At 42.6% G+C, this 21,272-nt stretch overlaps 1 protein-coding gene across 1 annotated transcript in view; it reads left to right on the top strand.

Annotated features, from left to right (window-relative positions):
• ABCC4 (ATP binding cassette subfamily C member 4 (PEL blood group)) overlaps positions 1-21,272 on the top strand; it is a 1,754,849-nt gene that overhangs the window by 146,784 nt on the left and 1,586,793 nt on the right. The window contains exon 2 of the mRNA XM_078657605.1: positions 11,489-11,599. Coding sequence (XP_078513731.1) covers positions 11,489-11,599 — 111 coding nt within the window. The remainder of the gene's footprint in view (positions 1-11,488; positions 11,600-21,272) is intronic.

The following is a 21,272-nucleotide window of genomic DNA, read 5'->3' as shown; positions in this document are numbered from 1 at the left end:
TTTACATACACAATCTGAATTACATCACTGCCAGTTTCTAATATAGTTACTGAAACCTTCAGGGGGATAGCAGGTATAGAATAGCTTGAGAACCCATTAGAAAATAAAGGAGAAGTTGCTTAAGTCTCCTGAAAGAGGAGTATATCGTATGTGTGTGTCAAATCTTGCTATTCGGGTTGTTCCATGTTTGACTTAATACCAGTTTATGTTGATGATTGTAGGAGATACATCAGCTCCGGTGTAACTAATTCTGATCCTCACAGGCCAGGTCCTATGATATTGCCAGTGATTATAATACTATCCTTTCCAGGATCAGGTAGAAGTTAATCATTGAGCATTAGATTGGACAATGTCATATATTGATTCTGTAATGTTACGCTCTTGTGTACCCTGCTGCGATATTCATGTGAAGAGCTTGACGAGACAGAAGTTAGGGGTTGGCGTCTAGTTCAGGCAGCCTGAGGTGGAGGTTTGGAGAAAAAGCCCAACAGTAGTTTGGTGAAAGCACTCTATAAAGCTGCTTTATCAACACAGAAGGCTAATAGATTTCTCATAGATATGGTTCTTAAAGCTGATTACAATACACATTGACAGGTATCTTTTTTTGCAAGAGGGTCCCACCCAGCCCACCCTTCTAGTCATGACAAACTGATTTCCATGAATTGTGTTAAATTCTATTTGCGGAGAGCCAGCGTAGCACTTTGTGTACGCTGATCTCTTGTTTCCCCTACATTACTGTCAACCCAGGGACGCCCGCTAAGACCAGGACATATGGGCCAATGGTGGCAAATTGAGAGTTTCACAGCACAGCCGCTGCAGGGTTCTTGGGGCACACCTCTGTATATGGCCTGCTCTGTGCCACCAACATCCCTCTGTGTGCTAACTTCCTGACCAGTGATGCTAGGGGTCCTAGTTGAACTAATTGAGAGAATTGTGCATGGTAGGAGAGAGGGGACTTTCTGAGTTACCAGACCCTGGCTAGCAGAACTGTGTGGTAACCATGGGATACCTTACATTGGAGTATAGGTCTGACCACTAAGAGCAGCTGAACATGGTAAAGAAATGGTAAAGATTTGTCCTGTAGCTCTGGCACGCAAATGCTTCTCTGCACCGTCCACACAGCAAGAGCTCTGGTACTTGCAGTCCCTCTCTGGGTATGAACAATGCTCACTTAAGTCTATTGGTTCCCTGACAGAAAGTTCAAACATGTCTTTACCCAGTCCCCAGAAAGATAAGTGGAGGAGAATGATCTCTAGCGTTGAACTGTGCTCCCCAGGACTTTGCTGTCTGACACCACCGCCATCTTACCAGCAACAGTACCCCTCCAATCATTTCTGTCCATGTAAAATACAATAGAAAGTGCCACAATACCAACACATGTGAAAAACTTTAACTTAGGTGTTACGTTTACATATTACATTTAGCATTCACTACCAATGCCTTTCACACTTCGTTTTATTAATATTTCAGTTATGCACATCATTTTAAACCAATGCTCATAAAACTGGATTCGAACCTGGTCATAACATTTCTAAAGGACACATTAATAGTTTCTAGTTTGCAGCATTTAGCCACTCCAATGAATAATTCCATTACATCATCCATCTAAATCATACGCTTCACTCACAATAGGGAGGGCACATATACCGTATTTGTAGACATAAAATGCTTCTCCATAGAACAAAGTGTCCAGAGTATTCCATTTCCTTGAATTGCATATGATGCAACAACCTACTTTGATATAGGGAGGATACTAAGATGAAAGAATATAAAGCTCCTTGTTTCATCTGAAAACATTTTCGTCCCTAAACATGTTTGTGAATCAAGGCCAATATGGTAAATACTGCAACACACGTAGGTCTTATTTCATGAAAACACTGCAAAACGTACCATTCTCGCATGCAGCAATATAAATATTTTTACTCTGTCGAGCCCATTTCCGAGGGCCCAACCATGGTGGTTGAGATTTGTTACTCATGATGTCCCGGGTTCCGAGCAACTGGGCCAAGTATTCCTTCTGCACTTGACTCGGTGATAGCTCTGGACGAGCAGTCAAAGGCTCCTTCGGTGGGGGGGGAGGTGGGGGCGGGGGGCGTGGGGGATAGGGAGTGTAGGTACAGGTGAGTGAACACTACTCGTAACTCAAAGTGTACTCTGCAATGTTACAAAATCAATGTCCAGTCAAATACTTGTTTTATCTTAAACATTAGTATGTTATTTTAAACTCTACACATTCAAAGAAGCATTCCAATTTGTAAGAAATAACAGGAGCTCCTTGAGGTCGAGGCTCTACGCAGTGTTTCCCAAACTGTGGTCCGCGGACCCCCAGGGGTCCGTGACACATTCCCAGGGGGTCCGCAGGCAACAGTTTTAAAAGCACAGAAAAGTTTATTGTATAATTAGCAGCTTTCCAGCAGCAAATAAAAGTGTCAAGATAAAGCCAGTGATTAATGTACCTGCTGGAGCGTGAGGAGATTTTTGTTTAGTGGCAGCTTTGACTTAACTAATGTAGCACAGAGGGTTAATGTGCCTACTGCAAAGAACATGTAACATGCATTTTAAAAAGCAGCATTTTATGTGCATAGGTTCGTGGTTACTGCTTTTGTCACAGAGATTCTTTTGTTACTGTGCACTTCATAAGTGACAATCGTAATGTAGCAGAGGAACCTATAAATTGTCATTAAAGAGCTGCTTGCAAACTGCTTGGTACCAGTTAGTAACTTTTGTTTTTTCCCAGTTATTCATTATCCTGATGCTGCTAAAAAGATTTATTTGGGTGGAAATACATTTTTAATGTTAAAGTCAGTGCTAGCCACTGTGTTATGTTCTGAATCCTGAGTTTGTGCTTTTTCAGACCAAGCACTCTTTACACATTTTATATACACACTGTTTTACATGTACGATTCCAGGTCTCTATATGTGTGTGATGTAAAGTGATTTGACATCCTACAATGGTATGAGAGATGCTATAAAACAAATGAAATACATGTGACAGAGGGGCTATTACTTCAATATAAAATATTAAGGGCCAGATGTACGATCTGTTTTTATATGCGTGAACGAGTTTGTGAACCCGCTTTCACATGCAAAAACGTATTGGGCCATGTATATTGCCTATTTCGTGAGTCACAATTTGTTTGCGACTCGCTAAATAGGTTTTGCAACTTGCTATTTGGAAGGGGCATTCCCTTCCAAATAGCGAGTCTTAAAACCATGTACAAATGTTTTGCGGTCGCAAAACACTCGTAATTACCACTTACTTCAAGTAGATGGTAATGAATTTGCAAATGGGAAGGGGTCCCCAGGGGTCCCCTTCCCCTTTGCAAATGCATGCAAATTTATTTTTTAAGGGCAGGCAGTGGTCCCAGGGACCTCTGCCTGCCCTTAGAAAATGAAACTAAAACGTTTCATTTTTTTTTTTTTTTTTAAATGCATGGTAAATGGGCTGCATTTTTTTTTAAACTGCTTCATTTAAAAGCAGTCCCGGCCGTGGTGGCCTGCAGAGCCCAGCAGGCACCATACCTAGGAGGGCTGGCATTCCCAATAGGCTCGCAAATTGCGAGAGGCTCATTAATATTAATGAACTTTGCAGTTTGTGACCCGATTGGGAATCCGAAACAGTGTTAAACACACTGTTGTACATTTCATTTAGCGACTCGCTATTTGCCACTCGCAATGTGCCGCCAATTGCGAGGCGCTAAATGAAATGGTCGTACATCTGGCCCCAAAATCCTTAAGGGCAGATTTACAAGCCCCTTGCTTCTCTTTTACGCCACTGTTGCGTCACTTTCGTGATGCAGCGGCGACGCAAAAAGATGCGTCATGGTGCATGGTATTTACAACATGATGCATCTGAGAGATGTGCCACGTTGTAAAGCCCTGCTCCAGAAGGAGGCGTTCCGGTGCAGGAACGCCTCCTAAAAGTGGCTGAGTTAAATCTACAAGATTTCACTCAGTCACTTTGGGGCCCATGCTGCGTCAAAACCCTGCGCCTGCTTGAAGCAGGTGTAAGGATTGACGCAGCATTAACAAGATTCGGCCCACCCAGAGCATTGCTGGAGCTGTGTTGCACTTGCGACGCAACTCCAGCAATGCCCACCTTTACGGCACAGATGCGTCATGCATCTGTGCTTTTTTGCCCCATGAGACGCAGCATTGTAAATGGTGGCGGAGGCATTGCGCACAATAAGTGGCGCATCCCTGCTGATATGCATGGATGGTCACTTATTGTAAATCTGCCCCTAAGTACTTTGAATATTTGCTTTGTGTGCCCACGTGTGTATTTTTTTCGAATTACTGTTTTAATATTTGAAATTTAACTTGGGGGTCCCCGGCTTCCAGTGGCGACTCAATGGGGGTCCTCAGGAGTCAAACGTTTGGGAACCACTGCTCTAGAGTTTATCCAGCAAATCCCTGTTCCATTCTCTTCCTTGTAATGTGGTTGGGGTTATTCCCTGTTTACTGTGGCCGCATCCAGATAATCATAAGACTTACTCAAGAGTCTAGTCTTGATTCTTTTGAAAAAGTCAAAGGTGTCTATTGTGCTGCAGCACCTTTAGCATCGAATCCCTCAGGGTTGTTCTAGCCCATATCAAGTCTTACCCGCTAAAGCAGCAAGGAAACGTTCAGCATTTCAGCTGGTTCCCCCATTGCAATGCTTCAATCCTACTCTTTTGAGTCGATCTGTACGTAGAATGAGAGGAAGCATGTGGCAGGCTTTCTTTTAAGTGGTACAGCTGGCTTTAACAGCGATTGGAGGGGCTCCTGGCTTCCGTTGGCATGGTAAGGTTAGTTTTTCCCCACATGGGGTGAGTGATCATTGAACATCTGACCGGGTCCAAGCGACAGAGCAAAGTCCTCTCAACATTCGCCGGAGTCCACTGGGCAGTTCAGGAGCAGGTCTTGGGCTTATTTACAACCCCCAGGTCGCAACTTCAATTTTCCTGGGCGATGGCCCAAATGTTTCAATACTCTGTACTGGCAGTCCCTCCTAGCATATGAGTATCAGCTTTACCTACTAGAAAGGTGTTGGCCTTTACTCTGAATTCACCTATACTACGGGGTCACAGTTAATGCCCACACAGGTTTTCGCATTTTCTCGTTAACAATTAAACAGTGGCCCCTCCTGTCATATGTGGTCACTGCAACAAGGTTTCAAGCACATATTCCGATTCATGACTTGGTTCACGATGGCCCTCTCCTGGCATAAGGGGGTCATCAATTTAATTCCTGAACACTGGCAGCGTCCAGTTCCATGCAAAACTATCTCCTCACACCTTGCACCTGGGTCCTCTTTGCAATGCTCTCCACTGGACCTCACTTCCTCCAACGCTCTCCTCTTCCTCACAGGGCACTCTGGTCTTGGCAAGCTGGCAGGTGCTGGTGCTCTAGGCTCCTGAGTAGGTTTCTCTGGGTGATGTCCCCTCGCCCTGCTGGCAGACGAGCAGGCCTTGGCCCCCAGTCCTGGTCACTGACAGAAGTCTTCCAGAGCTTCAGTTCCTCACGTAGCTGTCTGAATGCTTGTCAGATGCCAAATTTTGGGGTTCAACCTCCCCTACATATAGTACATTTCCAGGCTCCAAATGTGATGTAGGGTCTGAGTCTTTGAAGATTTATTTTGAAGTACTGCTTCTTTTGAAGTGTACACTTTTCTCTCTTCTTCCTCTTAAAAGACTGTCTCTAATAGCAGGAGAAACCCCAAAGCTGATAGTCCCACAGCACAGGCCATGGAGTTCACACCTGGAGGTCAACCACAGGGACACATGCTTTCAAAAGGTTAATTCTGGGCTCCCAGCCCTCCTCTTTATGATTCCCTTATCAGTCCCATCTCCCTCCTGATATGTGCCCAGGCCTTTTCCTTGTGATTTATCACTGAATCAAAGAGCTCCTTTTGAAATGTACAGGGGGAGTCTCTCTCTCCCATCTGCAGTGTGTCCGACCCAGCTCACAGGTATGCAGCAATACACAAATCTGTCTGCCGGAATTCCTCTACTTATGAATGAATGAATGACTACACATTTGTATAGCGCATGGTTACCCGGAGGCATCCCAGCACTTCAGAGGTCCATTCATCCCCGATGATTTAGGGGAATAAAAATGTTTTCAGCATACTCCTAAACCTAAGATGGTTCTCCTCCAGCCGGATAACATCGGGCAGGCTGTTCCAAAGTTTTGCCGATTGTACAGCGAAACGCCTGCCGCCCATACGGCTTCTCCTTATCCTAGGGACTGCCAGTAGGTTCTTGTTACTGGATCTAAGGGTCCTATTAGTTTGATAGGGGCAGAATAGAGGTAAAATGAGATCAGGTCCTGTCTTGGTCAGGGCTTTATGAACGATGGTCATAGCCTTAAATTCAATCCTTTGTTGTACTGGCAGCCAGTGTAGTTGCCAGAGCGCTGGATTGGCTGAGGTTCTACGTGTGATGTGTAAAAGCATCCGGGCTGCACAGTTCTGTACAGTCTGTAGGACCCTAAGTGTCCCCTCTGGGGCCCCTAGGTAGACTGCATTGGAATAGTCAAGGCGAGTTAAAATCAAGGCCTGTACTAGTATCCGCCTCGCTTCGAACGGAAGTAGCCCAATGATTTTCCTGAGTGATCTCATCAGGGCGTAGCAAGTAGCTGCTACCTTCCGAGCTTGCACCTAAAAATTAAGCGCTGGGTCCAGCCATACTCCCAGACTCTTAAGTCTCTCCTTTGGGAAGGGGGGGGGCTGGCCCAGAGTGTTCGGCCACCATCCCTCCACCGAGGAGGAAGCATTGTGTCCTAGCATCATGACCTCCGTTTTTGTTCCGTTGAGTTTCAGGAAGGAATCATCCATCCACTCACGGACTCTGCTGAGGCAGGAGGAAAGCTTGTCATAAGTCGACTCCTGCCCCGAGAGAGCGATGATAAGCTGAGTATCATCAGCATAGGTCACCAATTGCACCCCCCAAGGTAACACCACCTCAGCCAATGGTCTCATATATATATTAAATAAGGTTGGGCTGAGGGATGAACCCTGGGGAACGTAACAGTGTAGATGCATAGGGGGAGAAGAGATGTCGTCCTCAAATACCGAAAAAGTCCGCTCGGAGAGGAAGGATTGTAGCCACCTCAGTGCGGTCCCAGTGATACCTATATTACTCATCCTTTGAATCAGAATAGAGTGGTTGACAGTATCAAAGGCCGCACTGAGGTCTAATAACAGTATGGCCGCACAGCTGCCTCCATCAACAATCTTCCTTGCTTCCTCTACTACTGCAATAAGGGCAGTTTCCGTGCCCTGTTTGCACCTAAACCCGGTCTGGGTTGGGTGTAGTAAGTTGTTATTTTCGATAAAAGTGGATATCAGGGAGTTTACGTATTTTTCGGCAAACTTGCTGATAGTAGGCAGCAAGGAGATAGGGCGATAGTTGACCCAGTCATCAGGATTGAGATTGGGTTTCTTCAGTAACGCCTTTACTCTTGCCTGTTTCCAAGAGAGAGGAACTAATCCAGCTGCCAGGGAGGTAGTAATCACCTGCCGAATCACCGGGGCCACCGTGTCTGCCACCAAATTAATGACAGTAGGTGGTGCTGCATCAACCGGTGAACCTGATTTCAAGTTTCCGAAAAGCGACTGAACCTTCAGACAGTCGAGAGGGGGGAAAGTCTCAAGTAGGGTCAAATCTGGGGCCGGGGGGAGAAGTGGTCCTACAGGGGACCCCGGAAATGTCAAGTAAATGTCTGCTACCTTCGAGGCAAAAAAGTTTGCCAACTCCCTGCAGCGAGTGTGGGCAAGAAGAGGGTCAGTAGTGGGGGTCGGAGGGGTGACTAAGGACTTAAATATTTTAAAGATTTCCCTGGAAGAGCTAGCGGCAGATGTAATTTTTTCTTGGTAGTAGTTGGACTGGGTAATTTTGATAGCCCGTTTGTAATTACGTAACGCTGTCCTATAGCTATTTTTACTGGCTTCAAGGTAGTCTTTCCTCCACATCCTCTCTTTCTGCTAATAATAATAATAATAAGGCCATTTCTTAAGCGCCTGGTTACACCAGTGACGGCGTGTCCCCGCGCTGAAAGACTGCTGCTCCCAACTGAAGCTAAAAACCAAGGTACAGTAAATTCCCGAAGTGTCAGAATACACTTACTTTGGAAAAAGATGAGTTTTTAGATTTTGTCTAAATCTTGTTTCGGAGGGCTCCATCCGAAGGTTCAGGGGGAGGCCATTCCAGTGCTTGCTAGCCAAGAAGCGGAATGAGCTGCCTCCCATTCTGGACTTATAGACACGGGGGAGTTTGAATAACATCGCTCCAGCGGATCTAAGATTACGAGAAGGGCGATGGGTGATAAGGAGTCTTTGCAGGTATTTGGGGCCTTTTCCGTGGGCAATGCGGTGAGCCATACATAGTGCCTTAAATTTAATACGCTCTACGATGGGGAGCCAGTGGAGTTTGCGTAATGCCGTTGTGCCAGATGCCCTACGTGGAAGGTTTAATACTAAACGGGCGGCGGCATTTTGGACACATTGAAGTTGTTGAATGCCTTTTTTGCTCAGGCCAAGGAGAGCAGAGCTGTTTAAGAGTTCTGAGCTCTGGAGTATACCAAGCTTTTTTGTTCGCCCCACTACGATGGGAGAGTTCAGCCTTTGGTAGGGCTAGGTCCAATGATACCTCCAACCAATGATTATAGCGATCATTTGCTTCTGAGGGATCATTACTAGATTCAGGTAGGGTTTCTATAAGGTTGGCAATCCATTTTTCCTTTGACAGTTTGGACCAGACTCGACTTGTTTTTTTTTAAAGATTGGCCAAGCCTGGCTGTTCCTGGTGGGTAAGGGAAAAGGACAGGAGGGTGTTGTCAGACCAAGGAACTATGGTGGATTTTTTTAACTCAAGCGTGCTTAAAGGAAGGATGTGTATTGACACAGCATATGCACTATTCAGTGCTGTTACGTTCATGCATTGTGCCCTCAGAGATACACACATTCAGCATGCATATTTGCTCTGCACAGTGTTCAGTACTATAGCTTTTCTGTGTTGTGGCCTGGTGTGCTACTTGCAAACACACACACTGTCTGTATGCACATTCATCACGTGTGCAGTGCACAACACATAACCTTTCAAGTATTGTAGTTTTCCCATGCACACATACACTCAGCACATACTTCCACTGTGCATGCACTACATAACACTGCATCTCATATGTATTGTATTCCTGGCAGGTAAACATACACTCTCTACACGAACTCCCCATGCATGTACTGCACAGCACTGCTCTATCCCTGTACTGTACCCTTACCAGACACACATACAGCCAGCTCAGAGTTACCACTCCTGCGCTTCGCAGCACTTTACATCTAACTGATGTAGGCCAAGCGTGAGTTAAGAACACAAAAAGGACCTGTTCACTTTTGCTGATCAGTACATGGTATGCTAACACCACCGTGCTGCTTAACTCCTGGTGAAACATAAGCCTTCCACCACTATGGGAGCCCCTCCCAGCCCCTCCCAGCCCAACAAGACTGCAATCCGTGAGACAGGTCGATTTCCTGGCTCACAGGCTTGATCCATGTTGGCCTATGACAACAAAAATCAGTATTAGGGATCTGGGCATTAGTACATTTGGCCACTTTATAGTATTACTCACAGCACCCCCATTTGGATTCACCCTGAATTCACCATGGTGGTTTTTTATTTAGCAATGAAACAATGTAATTGGCAACCACTCTAATGTGAGGAAGCGCATACACCACTTGGCACTATATCTTTGTTACACAAAGGGGACTAACCTGTGTTATTGAAAGATGATATGTCAGGTAATTAACTTGAGCACATAAACTCTTGTAAGACTGCTTAATCACAATCACACATCACTATGACATCAGTATAGAATATTGCAAGTATGTGCTTTATAGTTAATTTAGATGGCAAGGAATGGGTGTTTTTTTAAAGTTCGTTTTTTAATTTCGGTCAGCAAATCACTTAAGTACCGAACAGAATAAGTGCAAGAACACACCCTTACTTTGCACCTTGCTTGCATCTAAGTTAAAAAACAGCATAGCTTCCTGCTTCAGCCTCACCTTCTCCTTGCACTGCTGAACAGATCTTCATGAATGTATTTGCTCCAGGAAGGGGCAGCCCAATCTTCATACCTCATGTGCATTCCTGTTCTGTGATTCCAAAGGAAGTGGCAAAATCATTGAAACCACATTGCTGTACTGACACCCTCTTCTTTAAACCTGAAGGATCTATCATATGCAACACCTCCACATACTTGAACCCATTTTGTATTAGCTTATAAATACCTGGAAATCAAGCTATAGAATGAGGAACTCCCTCACTGCTCTTGGAAACACTAAAGTACAAGTTAATATAGCTAGTAATTTCTAGTAATTCTGTACCGGAACTCTCAATTACCTCACCTCTTGCCATCATCATAGAAGGCCTATCTAGAGGAATCACTCAGTGTTTCATTTGGTGGATTTTTTAGGTGTACCTGCATCGATCTTTTAAAGAGGGTTATTAACTACAACATCTAAGCGTAGGAGTAATATATGGCCCAGTTAAACTGTGTTGAAACAATGCATTCTAGCCTATCCAGTAGTCTAAGAGCCATATGAAACATTTGTTTTTCTGTGGTGCATTATAACACATTGCTGCTGTTTCTTAAGCGCTGTATATAGCAGGTGATACTATTCTCAGGTGTTTTGGTTTTCAATTCACCACCATCGGAGGAACGAATGTGGAGTTGACTTTGCTAGTATTTAAACCTATAACCTGCAGATCACATCAGATGTCAATAATGAGTGTTAACTTATTGAGAGATCTTGCTGGGTGAAGGGAAGTTAAATTAGTTCATGCCTTAAGTTCTTGGGGTTCAGGGCTGGCTAGGGGTGTGGACTGTTAGGAGGGTGTCACCATTGGTATTTCTGCCTGCCTATTTGTACACATCTGTAAATTAGTGGATAGTATTAAGAGGTGCACCCCATAAGCCCTTGTGTGGGTGCTGTAAAATGTGCATATTCTGCTTACGATGCTCCAGAGAGGGCAGTAGCCCGACCATAGTGCTCTTAAATGTTTATGGGGCTGCCAGGAGTGTGGCAGTCCTCAAAGGACCACCCACTAAAGTTTTTTAAAGGTTACCTTAAGTCTTGTAGGGAGTTAAATTGGTAGCACAGGAGAGTTTTCACAGTCTCAAGCACTCCTTGAACACAGGCTCACATTTTTCTATGCTTTTAGTGGTCACATAAAGTGGGAATATTATCCATTGTGTGAGTGCTCTGACACAACTCCAAGTCCAGGTTTGGGTGGCAATACCACATTCCTCCCGAATCCCAATTACAATTTTGCACAAAATGAGTCAGTTAAAAAGTTTTCAATCAAGCTCATACATTCTACATTGGTCTAATTAAAATCCTTGTTGTTCACTGCTCACTTACAAATAGTATTAATACTTTTTAACTGTTCATATTTCTTTTTTATGCTAGAAATGTAATTTTAATCTGTTTTTAAAACTCTCCTTCCAACAGCTGGTTAAATTCCTTATTTATCACTGGACATAAACGATCTCTGGAAGAAGATGATATGTACAATGTTCTCCCCGGAGACAGTTCACATAGACTGGGCGAAGAATTGCAAGGGTAAGATAAACAAGCATTAGTAAAGGCACTAGGTTTGGCTTTTCATAGTGAACTATTTTCTGTGTTGATATGGAAAGCTCTTGCGTATTGATTGTGTGTGGTGAAGAAGGCTAATGCACTTGTTTTAACTGTGGCAGTTATTGAAAGGCCTGTTGAGTGAGAATTACTGAATGTACTTTAGAAATTTTCTTTAATTGATCTGATCAGATATTGGGTACTGTACTTTTTTCAACAGCATATCCAGTGTGGTGCGGGTCATTTAGTTTTTTTTCCAATGAGCTGCCCACTTAGGTGTAATGCATTGCACGTATTCTTTGTGTTCAGTAAGATTTTATTGAAATTTGACAATGGAGAAACACAGAAATACATACAAAAAACTGTGAAAAATTGCATTACATTTCATGAGAGCGAAGAAGAACAATCATAAATATGTAATCACAAATAAATACATCGCAATATAGTATTGTCAATCACAGGATAACTCAATAAAGGGGGGGAAGGAAGGAAAGGGAAGGGAAAAAGAGGGAAGGGGAAATATACAATTCATAGCATAATAACTTAGATAAATAGAGTTACCAATATCATATGAACAATAAGAAAACAAGAATCATGACTTTACATATGAATCTATAGGAGACCAAAAGGATTGAAAAAGTGAAGAATTATGATGAACACCTTGTAAAGATAATTGAGCACCTCTTCTTGTAAAGATAATCCAAGACCACCAAGCATGAACTGAAAGAGAAGTAGCATCCTTCCAACAAAAAGTAATTGATTTTAACGCAGCCGAAACCAAAAAATTAAATAACTTTGCTTCAGCATCATCAAGAGGAACACTCAAACTAACTGATTTACATATGATCAAATTATAAGAGAGTAAATCAGAAAGAGGTAACATTTTCAATATCACATTCCATACTTCAGACCAAAATTTCATACTAATAGGACAATCAAATAACATATGACGTAAAGAACCAGGATGTAAATTACAATGCCAACATAGGTTTGATGGTAATAATTTAGATTTAAATAAACGCAATGGAGTCCATAAAGAATTAAACAAAATATAAGCATTGGTTTGATAAATTGACACTGGTAAACATCCAGAAATACTATTAGTCCAAATTAATGACCATGAATCAGTTGATATAGACAAAGAGAGCTCAGTATTCCAAAAAGTGGAAATTGTATCAACATTGGAGCCTAAAGAGACGGTAAGTTTCTTATAAAATACAGAAACTGCTTTAGAAGACAAAGAAACAGTATTGACATAAAGTACAAAATCAGCTAACACTGTAGATGGGATACCAATTGGGAAGGAATCTAAAATAGAGTTACAAAGAAATTGATATTTTGATAAATCTGATAGTGGTAAATTAAATTTTAATTGGAGTTGATTAAATGGAATAAATGCATTATCTAAGAAAACATCTTTAAGATAGAAAATACCTTTAGCAATCCAAGAAGACCAAAAAGATACATTCCTATTTAGTTTGATCAAGGCGCTGTGCCATAGGGACAAATGCACCGTAGAAAGCAAAGGGGATGCAAAATTGGAGTCTAAATCATTAAATATTAATCTCGATGATTTGATTATGGAAGAGGAATGTATAATCTTGGAGGTTGGAGACATAGTTAACAAGGACAAAAAAGGAAAAGGTTTTACAAGGAAAGTTTCAATATGAAACCAAATAGGAGGACTAACAATAGGTGAAATATTAAACCATAAAGAGCTTTGTTTTAGGATAAATGCCTTATGATATAGAAAGAAATCAGGTAAGGCAAAACCAACTTGGCATTTAGGGATCTTCAACTTTTTATAGGCAATACGGGGAGGCTTATTATTCCATAGAAATTTAGATAATAGTTTATCAATGTCTTTATAAAACTTGAGCGGAAATTGAGTTGGTATCATAGCAAGAGAATAAAATATTTTTGGAGCAATAGTCATTTTAATAGACTCCATTCTCCCCCACCAAGAAAGATGAAGGGAAGACCATTTGGAAGTCTTTTGCTTAATATACTCAAGAATGAACTCACATTTCAATTTCAAGGTAGCATGGAGGGAAGAGGAAAATAATATCCCAAGGTATTTCAACTTACTCTTTTGCCAGACAATATCCGGCGAAGGTAACATATCTGGAGTACATAACATATTTAACGGAAAAAATTCAGTTTTACTAACATTTAATTTATAACCAGACACAGTTGAATATTTACAAAATAATTTCAAAAAGGGGGTGGTGATGGACAGAGTATCTGAGTTAATCAGAACACTCCTACCCAGTCAACAGATCAGGGCTTGATCCATCACCGTTTTTTAGCTCACTGCACCATCCCAGTTCAGAACCTGGCTATATGCAAATTAGTCTGTCCCTGGCCCAGTGCATCATGGGAACAGGGCAGACCAAACTACCAAGCCAATTCTTCACTGGAAAGGAAACAAGCTTCCGGGGACCGGTTTCTGGCATTACAGCCGTCTTCGGCCCGGCTTGCTTGAATCCTGATGGTGCAATGAGCAAGGGACTCATGTCTGAGCATACCCTTCCACACTCATGGTGGCCAAAATAATTTCAAAAAGGGGGTGGTGATGGACAGAGTATCTGAGTTAATCAGAACACTCCTACCCAGTCAACAGATCAGGGCTTGATCCATCACCGTTTTTTAGCTCACTGCACCATCCCAGTTCAGAACCTGGCTATATGCAAATTAGTCTGTCCCTGGCCCAGTGCATCATGGGAACAGGGCAGACCAAACTACCAAGCCAATTCTTCACTGGAAAGGAAACAAGCTTCCGGGGACCGGTTTCTGGCATTACAGCCGTCTTCGGCCCGGCTTGCTTGAATCCTGATGGTGCAATGAGCAAGGGACTCATGTCTGAGCATACCCTTCCACACTCATGGTGGCCAAAATAATTTCAAAAAGGGGGTGGTGATGGACAGAGTATCTGAGTTAATCAGAACACTCCTACCCAGTCAACAGATCAGGGCTTGATCCATCACCGTTTTTTAGCTCACTGCACCATCCCAGTTCAGAACCTGGCTATATGCAAATTAGTCTGTCCCTGGCCCAGTGCATCATGGGAACAGGGCAGACCAAACTACCAAGCCAATTCTTCACTGGAAAGGAAACAAGCTTCCGGGGACCGGTTTCTGGCATTATAGCCGTCTTCGGCCCGGCTTGCTTGAATCCTGATGGTGCAATGAGCAAGGGACTCATGTCTGAGCATACCCTTCCACACTCATGGTGGCCAAAATAATTTCAAAAAGGGGGTGGTGATGGACAGAGTATCTGAGTTAATCAGAACACTCCTACCCAGTCAACAGATCAGGGCTTGATCCCTCACCGTTTTTTAGCTCACTGCACCATCCCAGTTCAGAACCTGGCTATATGCAAATTAGTCTGTCCCTGGCCCAGTGCATCATGGGAACAAGGCAGACCAAACTACCAAGCCAATTCTTCACTGGAAAGGAAACAAGCTTCCGGGGACCGGTTTCTGGCATTACAGCCGTCTTCGGCCCGGCTTGCTTGAATCCTGATGGTGCAATGAGCAAGGGACTCATGTCAGAGCATACCCTTCCACACTCATGGTGGCCAAAATAATTTCAAAAAGGGGGTGGTGATGGACAGTGTATCTGAGTTAATCAGAACACTCCTACCCAGTCAACAGATCAGGGCTTGATCCATCACCGTTTTTTAGCTCACTGCACCATCCCAGTTCAGAACCTGGCTATATGCAAATTAGTCTGTCCCTGGCCCAGTGTATCATGGGAACAGGGCAGACCAAACTACCAAGCCAATTCTTCACTGGAAAGGAAACAAGCTTCCGGGGACCGGTTTCTGGCATTACAGCCGTCTTCGGCCCGGCTTGCTTGAATCCTGATGGTGCATTGAGCAAGGGACTCATGTCTGAGCATACCCTTCCACACTCATGGTGGCCAAAATAATTTCAAAAAGGGGGTGGTGATGGACAGAGTATCTGAGTTAATCAGAACACTCCTACCCAGTCAACAGATATGGGCTTGATCCATCACCGTTTTTTAGCTCACTGCACCATCCCAGTTCAGAACCAGGCTATATGCAAATTAGTCTGTCCCTGGCCCAGTGCATCATGGGAACAGGGCAGACCAAACTACCAAGCCAATTCTTCACTGGAAAGGAAACAAGCTTCCGGGGACCGGTTTCTGGCATTACAGCCGTCTTCGGCCCGGCTTGCTTGAATCCTGATGGTGCAATGAGCAAGGGACTCATGTCTGAGCATACCCTTCCACACTCATGGTGGCCAAAATAATTTCAAAAAGGGGGTGGTGATGGACAGAGTATCTGAGTTAATCAGAACACTCCTACCCAGTCAACAGATCAGAGCTTGATCCATCACCGTTTTTTAGCTCACTGCACCATCCCAGTTCAGAACCTGGCTATATGCAAATTAGTCTGTCCCTGGCCCAGTGCATCATGGGAACAGAGCAGACCAAACTACCAAGCCAATTCTTCACTGGAAAGGAAACAAGCTTCCGGGGACCGGTTTCTGGCATTACAGCCGTCTTCGGCCCGGCTTGCTTGAATCCTGATGGTGCAATGAGCAAGGGACTTATGTCTGAGCTTACCCTTCCACACTCATGGTGGCCAAAATAATTTCAAAAAGGGGGTGGTGATGGACAGAGTTTCTGAGTTAATCAGAACACTCCTACCCAGTCAACAGATCAGGGCTTGATCCATCACCGTTTTTTAGCTCACTGCACCATCCCAGTTCAGAACCTGGCTATAAGCAAATTAGTCGGTCCCTGGCCCAGTGCATCATGGGAACAGGGCAGACCAAACTACCAAGCCAATTCTTCACTGGAAAGGAAACAAGCTTCCGGGGACCGGTTTCTGGCATTACAGCCGTCTTCGGCCCGGCTTGCTTGAATCCTGATGGTGCAATGAGCAAGGGACTCAAGTATGAGCATACCCTTCCACACTCATGGTGGCCAAAATAATTTCAAAAAGGGGGGGAAGGGTATACTCAGATGTGAGTCCCTTGCTCATTGCACCATCAGGATTCAAGCAAGCCGGGCCGACGACGGCTGAAATGCCAGAAACCGGTCCCCGGAAGCTTGTTTCCTTCCCAGTATAAGAATTGGCTTGGTAGTTTGGTTTGTCCTGTTCCCATCATGCACTGGGACAGGAACAGACTAATTTGCATGTAGCCGGGTTCTGAGCTGGGATGGTGCAGTGAGCTAAAAAACGGTGATGGATCAAGCCCTGATCTTTGGACTGGGTTAGAGTGGTCTGCTTAATTCAGACACTCTGTTCATCACCACCCCCTTTTCTGAATCATTTTGTCCACCATAAGCGTGGAAGGGTATACTCAGATGTGAGTCCCTTGCTCATTGCACCATCAGGATTCAAGCAAGCCGGGCCGACGACGGCTGAAATGCCAGAAACCGGTCCCCGGAAGCTTGTTTCCTTCCCAGTATAAGAATTGGCTTGGTAGTTTGGTTTGTCCTATTCCCATCATGCACTGGGACAGGAACAGACTAATTTGCATGTAGCCGGGTTCTGAGCTGGGATGGTGCAGTGAGCTAAAAAACGGTGATGGATCAAGCCCTGATCTTTGGACTGGGTAAGAGTGGTCTGCTTAATTCAGACACTCTGTTCATCACCACCCCCTTTTCTGAAACAGTTGAATATTTAGAAATAATATCAAGTAAAAATGGAACAGATGAAGCGGGATCACTAATAAATAATAACACATCATCAGCATAAGCCAATGTCTTGACAGTAACATCTTTGATAGTGATACCATGAATGTTTTCACATTTACGAATGAAATTAAGAAATGGCTCAATTCCCAATAAAAATAAAAGAGGGGTTAGGGGGCAACCCTGACGAGTTCCTCTAAAAAGGGAAAATTGGTTAGAAATCTGGCCATTTATAAACAATCGAGCAGTGGGAGCATAGTATAAAGCAGAAAGCATACTAATAAAAGATGGCCCAAAATTAAAAGATAATAAAGTTTTAAATAAAAATTGCCAATGAATTTTATCAAAAGCTTTTTCTGCATCTAATGCCATAATACCAACGGGGACAGAAATTGTGGAGCTTTGTTCAATAATATGTAATAACGTTCTCGTATTGTTAGCAGAGTATCTATTTTTCATAAAACCAGATTGGTCAGGGTGGATGATAGAATGAAGGACAGGGGCTAACCTAGAGGCAATAATTTTAGCATATAATTTACAATCCTGATTAATCAAAGAAATGGGACGATAATTAGCAACAAGGGTAGGGTCTTTATCAGGTTTAGGAAGTACAACAATTAATGCTTCTGAAAAAGAGCCCGAAATGGTACCTGAGGAAGAAAAATGAGAAAAAATCTGGTACAGATAAGGTAAAAGATGGTTTTGAAACTCTTTATAGAATTCGGCAGGGATGCCATCAGGACAAGGGGATTTGTTTTTTTGGAAGCAATTTAATGGCAGATAGGATTTCATCAGTAGTAATAGGCAAATCTAACCCAAGTTTATCAGAGGGAGAAATATGAGGTAAATCAGAATGTTTTAAAAAGGCATCAATTAGAGACTCATCACAAAAATCTGGTTTATTATATAATGTGGAATAAACATTTTAAAATTCTTGAACAATATCATTATGGGAAAGTGCAATTTTACCTTGAGGGCCTTGAATGGAGGTAATCTGCGTTTTATCTCTTTTAATACGTAAATAATTAGCAAGCAGCTTACCAGACCTATTGGTGTTAAAGCGGAATTTAGCATTGGACTTAGAAAGCTGAACCCCAGCTCTTGTACTAAGAATAGCATTAAATTCATATCTTAGTTTTTGTAGTTTTAGTTTATATTGAGGATCATTAGACGTAATGAATAAACGTTCAAAATGAGCTATTTGTTTCTCTAAAGATTTGACATTAGAATGAAATTTCTTATTTTCATGTGCCATAATAGAAATTGTAGTACCTCTGACATAGGCTTTGAATGCATCCCATCGATTAGTAATAGAGATAGAGCCTTCCGGATTGAATGTAAAATAATCCTGAATCGCTTGGAACAGCTTGGGTTTATGAGTGTCATTAAGGACAATATCGGTATTCATACGCCATCTTGATTGTTTAGCAAAAGAAGATGAAACATTTAAAACAAATGAAATCATTGCATGGTCTGATATGTCAATGGTACCAATGATAGGATTATTTGCAAATTGAATGAGAGAGGGGGAAAGCAAAAAATAATCAATTCTGGAATGGGAATTATGAGGATTGGAGAAAAAGGAAAACTCCTTACCAGTGGGATAGTGCAATCTCCAAATATCTGCTAACTTGGTGGTATGAAGAAAAGTCTTAAAGGCATGAAAAGTCTTGGATGGTCGAAATCTAGAGGTAGATAGTCTATCTAACAAGGGATCCGCAAAAACATTGAAATCTCCCCCAAAAATCAAAGGAACATTCCCCAACTGTAGAACTTCAGTCGTAACAGTAGCCCAGAAAACCGGATCATCAGCTGTAGGGCCATATACATTAATCAAAAAGAAAATAGAGTCATGTATTTTAACTTTGGCTATAATATATCTGCCTTCAGAATCTGAAATCTTATTTAAAATTTGACAATGTAATCTTTTGGCAAACCAAATAGCGACCCCATTCTTTTTACCTTTAGCAGGTGAAGAGACAATAGAGTCTACCCACTTTTTGCTCATATAATTTAACACTTTATCTTCAACATGTGTCTCTTGGACAAAACAAATATCAGCTTTAGAATTACCGAAATAATCTACAATTTTCATACGTTTTATTGGGTGTCTTAAACCTTTTACATTAAGAGAAACAATTTTAATATTATGAATATTAGCCATTAGGATTTAAGAGAAAGGAGAGAAAGGAGAGAAAACAAGAAGAAGGAAGAGAAAGACAGGTTAAAAGAGTAACTCTAAGTGAAAGATAGGAGAGGGAGAAACATAAAAGAGAGAGTAAGGCACAAACAAGCAACATGAATAAAGACAAGGAAACGCACACCTGTTCCTCAAGCATGGCCAGTTACCGTTGGAGCCCATGAAGAAAATTATGCATAAACGTGTCACATGAAGTCAGCGAACTCAATTCAAGAATTAGGATCTTGTGTATCCATGGATGGAGGAGCTTGTTGTTCAAGGAAAAGACGAAGATCTTCTGGGCGCTGAAAAGATTTGGAGACATTATCTTTCCAGACACGCATTGTAGATGGATCAAATAGTCCATATTTGAAACCAAGGCTTCTCAGCAGTGGACGAAGGGAAGAGAATTCTTTACGAATAGCCACAGTTTCTTTAGCATAATCTTGATGGATGAAGATTTTGGTTCCATTCACCAACAATGATGGGATTTCTCTCACAGCTTTTCGAATAAGAACCAAATGATGATGACGCAGTACCTTAAATATCATTTGCCGCGGCTTTGTATGACGAGGATTCCGGTGTGAAGGGACTCTATGGGCTTTGTCAACCTCAAACTTTTCTGTGAATTTATATTCAAAAGACCAGGTAGAAGAGATTCAAGATAGAGCCGACAATTAGTCCCTTCAACTTCTTCAGGCAAATTAAAAATGCGAAGATTATATTGCCTATTGCGATTTTCCAAGTCCAGCAGCTGAGTGTGCATTGGAATAATTTTGGCCACTAAAGGTGTAAAAGCGTCCAACTTATTTTTGTTACCCTGAATTTTAATGACATTATCTGACACCTTCATCGAAATAGAAGCCATATCCTTACGAACATTTTTGACTTCTGAGGCAATGGTGTCAGTATTCAGACGTAAGGCTTTAATTTCCTCCAAAATTAGAGCAAGGGAAGGTTCTGAGGATTCCACCATCTTAGATTTGGTTGGAGGAGGAGAAACCTGCTGCTTCCTTTTATTAGTGGAGGAGTTCTTGGAATCCATTTTGAGGTGAAATAATATTCTTTAAGGCGTAGAATAAATATAATGAGGAAGAATATCCTCAAAATTTGAGAAAAATGTAGTAAAGAAGGACAAAAACGCCAAACACTCTGTAAATCCCCAGGTGCAGCAGCTAAACAGCACAGTAGGCGGAGCTAGGCCCAAGCCAGCCTCTGTCATAAATATCACTCCGCCCCCAGGCACTCAAGTCCGGCAATACCTGGAGGAGCAGCTGGGAGCAGAAACCATGGAGGCTGGAGAAAACACTTCCGGCGTAGAAACTCGACAGAAAACGACTCCACAGGTAAGAATATGCATCAGGAGGCAAGCGCCGGTATTTTCGCCGACTTTGTGATAGGATTTCGTTGTTAAATGAAAGTTAAGGCTCCGAGAATCACGGAGCTCCGGTGGCGGCGGCCATCTTGGTTAACGCGCTCGCGCGTCTCCTCGCATTGCACGTATTCTTAACAGATTGTTTAGATAAGTCTAATTTATTGCACTTTTCTTTAAAATGTGAAGCAATTGGTATGCAGTTTATTGTACACTTCATTGGGTAGGTCTGCCCAATGAAGTACCATAAGCTTGTGTTCTTAAAAACTTCGGATCAATAACAATGGTCCAACTTAAAACTTGAAGTGATAGACAACTGACAGCTGGAAGTATATTGGGTCAGTAACGCTGATCAAACTCTAAAAATATTTAAAGAATACTTCAAAGGAGAGTTTTGAGATTCACCCCCGAGCAAATATTTTGAGAATTAGTGCCATA

Source organism: Lissotriton helveticus, chromosome 8 (genome assembly GCF_964261635.1).
Source record: "Lissotriton helveticus chromosome 8, aLisHel1.1, whole genome shotgun sequence".
Taxonomy (NCBI): Eukaryota; Metazoa; Chordata; class Amphibia; order Caudata; family Salamandridae; genus Lissotriton; species Lissotriton helveticus.
Note: the sequence above shows the minus strand (reverse complement) of the source record. Positions and strands in the feature narration are given on the sequence as shown.